The sequence below is a fragment of the Pyrus communis genome, chromosome 1 (genome assembly GCF_041283825.1).
Source record: "Pyrus communis isolate YQ-2024b chromosome 1, ASM4128382v1, whole genome shotgun sequence".
NCBI lineage: Eukaryota > Viridiplantae > Streptophyta > Magnoliopsida > Rosales > Rosaceae > Pyrus > Pyrus communis.
In genome coordinates, this window is record NC_142565.1 from 19,271,239 (window position 1) to 19,275,482 (window position 4,244).

A 4,244-nucleotide genomic window follows, 5' to 3' on the forward strand; every position below is an offset into this window, starting at 1 on the left:
ATGAAGTTATTATAGATTACAGTGATGTCTTAGACAAAACAAACCGGCCTTCCAAGACTCGCGAGATTTCAATCCATTACATAATATTGGATGAGGTTTGGAATCGAAATGAGATGATCGTCGATGATGCATATACAGTAGCTACCGACATCATGCTTAGCGATGACATTGAACCACGTTCCGTTAAGGAATGTCGACATAAAACCGACTGGCCAAACTAGAAACCTGTAGCTCCTACTCCACCACATATGAAGCTCGTGGGCTACAAGTGGGTTTTTCGTAAGGAAACGTAATGAGAAGAATGAAATAGTGCAATACAAAGCACGCCTCGTAGCGCAAGGTTTCTCTCAATGCCCTGAGATAGATTACGAAGAGACATATTCCTCTATAATGGACATCATAACGTCCCGCTACCTTATCAGTTTGGTAGTTTCCAAAAAATTGAATATGCAGCATATAGACGTGGTAACCGCTTATCTCTATGGAGATCTAGATATGGAAATCTATATGAAAGTTCTCGAATGACTTCCATTGACTGGTTCAAATAGTTCTAAACCATGAAACACCCTTTTGATTCAACTGAGGAGATCACTCTACGGATTGAAACAATCCAAGCCAATGTGGTATATAACCATCTAAGTAAATATTTAACAAGTTAGGGTTAAGTGAACAATGATCTATACCCATGCATGTTCCTCAAGAAGTCACATTCCAGATTTTCAATTTTGCAGTTTATGTCGATGACATAAACCTCATCTGAACTCCCGAAGAGCTTGAGGAAACTGCCACTTACTTGAAATTGAAATTTGAGATGAAGGATCTTAGGAAAACTCGATATTGTCTTGGCCTGGAGATCGAGCACTAATTGGATGGAATCCTAATACATTAATTGAACTACACCTAGAAAGTGTTGCGACGTTTTAATGAGGATAAAGCAAAGCCTTCGAGTACTCATATGGTCATTCAGACTCTAGATGCTAAACAAGATCCCTTCCGTCCTAATGAGGATAAGGAAGAGATTTTGGAGCTTGAAGTTCCATACCTAAGTGTAATTGGTCCTTTATTGTACTTAGCTCAATGCAGTCATTTGAATGGTGTTAAAGATATTTTCCGCTACCTCAAGGGTACTACGGATTTTGGTTTGTTCTACACCCACAAATCCTTGAGAGGATCCACCGCCCCCTTGATTCTTGGGTTAATTCCCACCTTGTTGGTTATGCAGATGCAAGTTATCTGTTTGACCCACAAAGGGCATGTTCTCAAACAGGTTATGTCTTTACTGTTGGAGACACCGCAATATCTTAGAGGTCTACCAAGCAAACACTAGTTGCGACTTCTTCGAACCATGCTGAGATTCTTGCCTTGCATGAAGCCTTGAGTGAATTCTTTTGGTTGAGAGCAGTCATGGAACACATTCGAAGCACTAGTGGTCTTTCTACATTCATTGACCTTCCTACGACGATATTTAAAGACAATGTAGCATGTATCAAGCAACTAAAGAAAGGATACATCAAGGGACACAACACCAAGCACATTGCGCCGAAATTCTTTTACTTTCATCAGCAACAACAACATCAAAACATTGAAGTCAAGCAAATCCATTCCCAGTCTAACCTGGCCTATCTCTTCACGAAATCATTGCCCAAGTCTACTTTTCAAAAGCTCGTCCAAGGAATCGGTATGCTTAAAATATCTGAGTTAAATTGCTTGTAGTTCTCTTATTTAGAAGTTATGTCTAACTCAGGGGGAGTATCCCTTAGTATACTCACTTTATCTTAATGTACTATTTTTCCTACGATTTTGCATACTTCTCGTTTTTCTCCTTAGTCTAAGGGTTTTGTACCTACCTTAGGTTTTACCATAGGGAGATTTTGTGAATTTTACTACCAATGTATACTTTCTTTAATTTGATACTCACATTCGCCCATTGTGCTGACGACTTCATCAACTGATCTACTTCATCTGCTAAAGACTTGATGCATGTTTTGTTTGAATATTTAAGCACTCAAGGGGGTAGTGTTGCACTCATATTTAATATAGGAATGTGATTGTGTATATCCTAATGTATTTGGGATATCTTTAGAAGATTCTCTAGGGTTAGATATTATCCTATTAGAGTTGTAATCTTATTAGTGTAAGGAATTAACCTTCCCTACTATTATAAATAAAGGCACAATGAGATGGAATACAACATACCTCACAATTAAATTTCTCTACTCTTTCCCTCTTTGCCGCCGGCCCTCTCTCCTTATTTCCTCTAGAATAGTATAGAAAAATAGGCCTACAACAAAAAAAAATTATTAAAATAAGGGGTACAAATATTTTTTTAATAGGTACCGTAAAATTTTCCACAAAAAATAAAGAATTGTAAGCGTCATATTCTTTCTTTTTGTTATGTCTTTTTTTTTTTTTTTTTGGTCAATGGAATAGTGAGGTTAACGGGCTTCTAATTTGAATAATACTTAGCTACTTAAAGATGAGTAGGAACTCTTACTTAAAATTTCTCAAAATTGTTCGTTGTCAATTAATAGAATTTCGTGTTCATAACCAAAACCGTTCATATTATAAATCATCTTATAAAGATCTCCTCTGCAAAATATCAATTAAAACTAAGGTAATTTAGTCATCAAACTGTTTAAAAAAAATAAACGGTATTGGTCAAAACATTATGAACCGTCTATGTATTTGCTATAATAGGTTGACTAAATGACCTTAGTTTTAATTTATCTTTTACAAAGATGATCTTTACAGTGTAATTTATAGTATGAACGGTTATGATCATAAGCACAAAGCTCTGTGATTAAAACCCTAAGAGTTTTGAGTAGAAGTTCCTATTCATGTTTAAGTAATCAAGTATTGTTCTTCTAATTTAACAAGGTAATGATGATATATCAAATATATTATCAGTTGATAACATCATTTGTATTTGGCTTATTCGTTCTAACAATTTCAGTTTCGTCATATGTTTACAAGCAAATTTTGTTTACTAGTCTACATCATTTTTAATTTTGTTTAAATAGTTTAGTGAATTCTTTTGTCTGCCCAATGTTGTTGTTCCAGCTTTCAACTTTCATTATTATGTTGTCGTTGAAGCTTACAACAAACAAATATTAAAGGAACTATCTTTAAAAAAAAAATAAAAGAATCAGAAAATAAAATTTTTAGAAGAGATCGAATGACTCTGAATGGTTTTGATAATAAAATTATACAGTGAAGATGCATTATTGAAAAAGGATGAGATATTTGCATTGCCTTATTGAAGATGATCTCATTTTTCCACTTGTAAATAACTCAACTTCAATTTATTTCTTTTATGCATGCATCAATCGTTTAAATATTTATTCATGCATACATGAGTGATGACGAGCACAGAAGCTTCAACATTACTTCACATTAATTTCCATACATCATAGGAAATGGTTCAATGCCCGCTCTTCGTTAAAACTTTAATGTGTTTCCAACGAGACTCCATATAACACGAATCATTATTCTGGGCGTATACACCACATTTGAAGGCATGAGACGTCCCTCCGCGACCATCTGCCTCTAATTTGAGGCGTCCATCGATGTAGACCTTCACTTTCGCAGCATCGACATCGTGAATCACATTGAGCTTGAACCATTTATCGTAGATGTCGGGTACCAGAACCGTTTCCCTGTAGTATGTGAGTGAGCCATTATAAACCCTAAGCATTAGGGTTGTAGCATGAGGAGCAGTTGCTCCGAAAACTTGCATTATGCACACACCTGATGTCCCATAAGGAACATACCCATATGCTTCAAATTCCCACACACCAGAAGAGTAACCGTATCCCTGTGAATGCAATCCATACGCAAGAATATAAACACATATATACAGAAATTTAGATTGCACATAATCATTATATAACAAGCGATTTAGATTATATGTCGAGAGCATTAACAGGCTAGTCGATTGTGTTTTGGTATGTATGGCTTACTTGTATGGCGATCTCAGTACGAGGCAGGGTTTGGCTGGTAGTAGTGTGAGGTTTGTCCGTGGAGTAGACCCAACATTTATGAACTCCATTGATGAAGCTGTAGCGCTGATTTTCGGGAACATCGTAAGGCCTCTGAATGTGGTAGTATGATCGGTTAAAAGGGAGGGAAACAAACCCTTGTGTTGGAAAATGAGATCCCCAAACCAAGGCTTGGAAGAGTAGGATATGAAGAAAGCTTATCAAACAGAAGAAACCGGCTAGACACTGAATAGAATAATATGCCAT

General features: G+C 36.2%; 1 protein-coding gene across 1 annotated transcript; it reads right to left on the reverse strand.

Annotated features, from left to right (window-relative positions):
- Positions 1 to 3,421: 3,421 nt before the first annotated feature.
- On the reverse strand, positions 3,422 to 4,244 carry LOC137719928 (citrate-binding protein-like). Its single transcript, XM_088696718.1, has 2 exons — positions 3,960 to 4,244; positions 3,422 to 3,814 (listed from the first exon to the last, which is right to left on the reverse strand). Exons 1-2 carry the CDS (start codon positions 4,242 to 4,244, stop codon positions 3,422 to 3,424), a joined length of 678 nt encoding a protein of 225 aa, XP_088552844.1.

What these genes read in the sequence shown, in the direction of transcription:
- LOC137719928 (XM_088696718.1), bottom strand. Translation starts at nt 4,244, where the DNA reads ATGGCATATTATTCTATTCAGTGTCTAGCCGGTTTCTTCTGTTTGATA. An exon ending in GTACTGAGATCGCCATACAA is followed by an intron (nt 3,815 to 3,959) that starts GTAAGCCATACA and finishes TTGCATTCACAG; the next exon opens with GGATACGGTTACTCTTCTGG.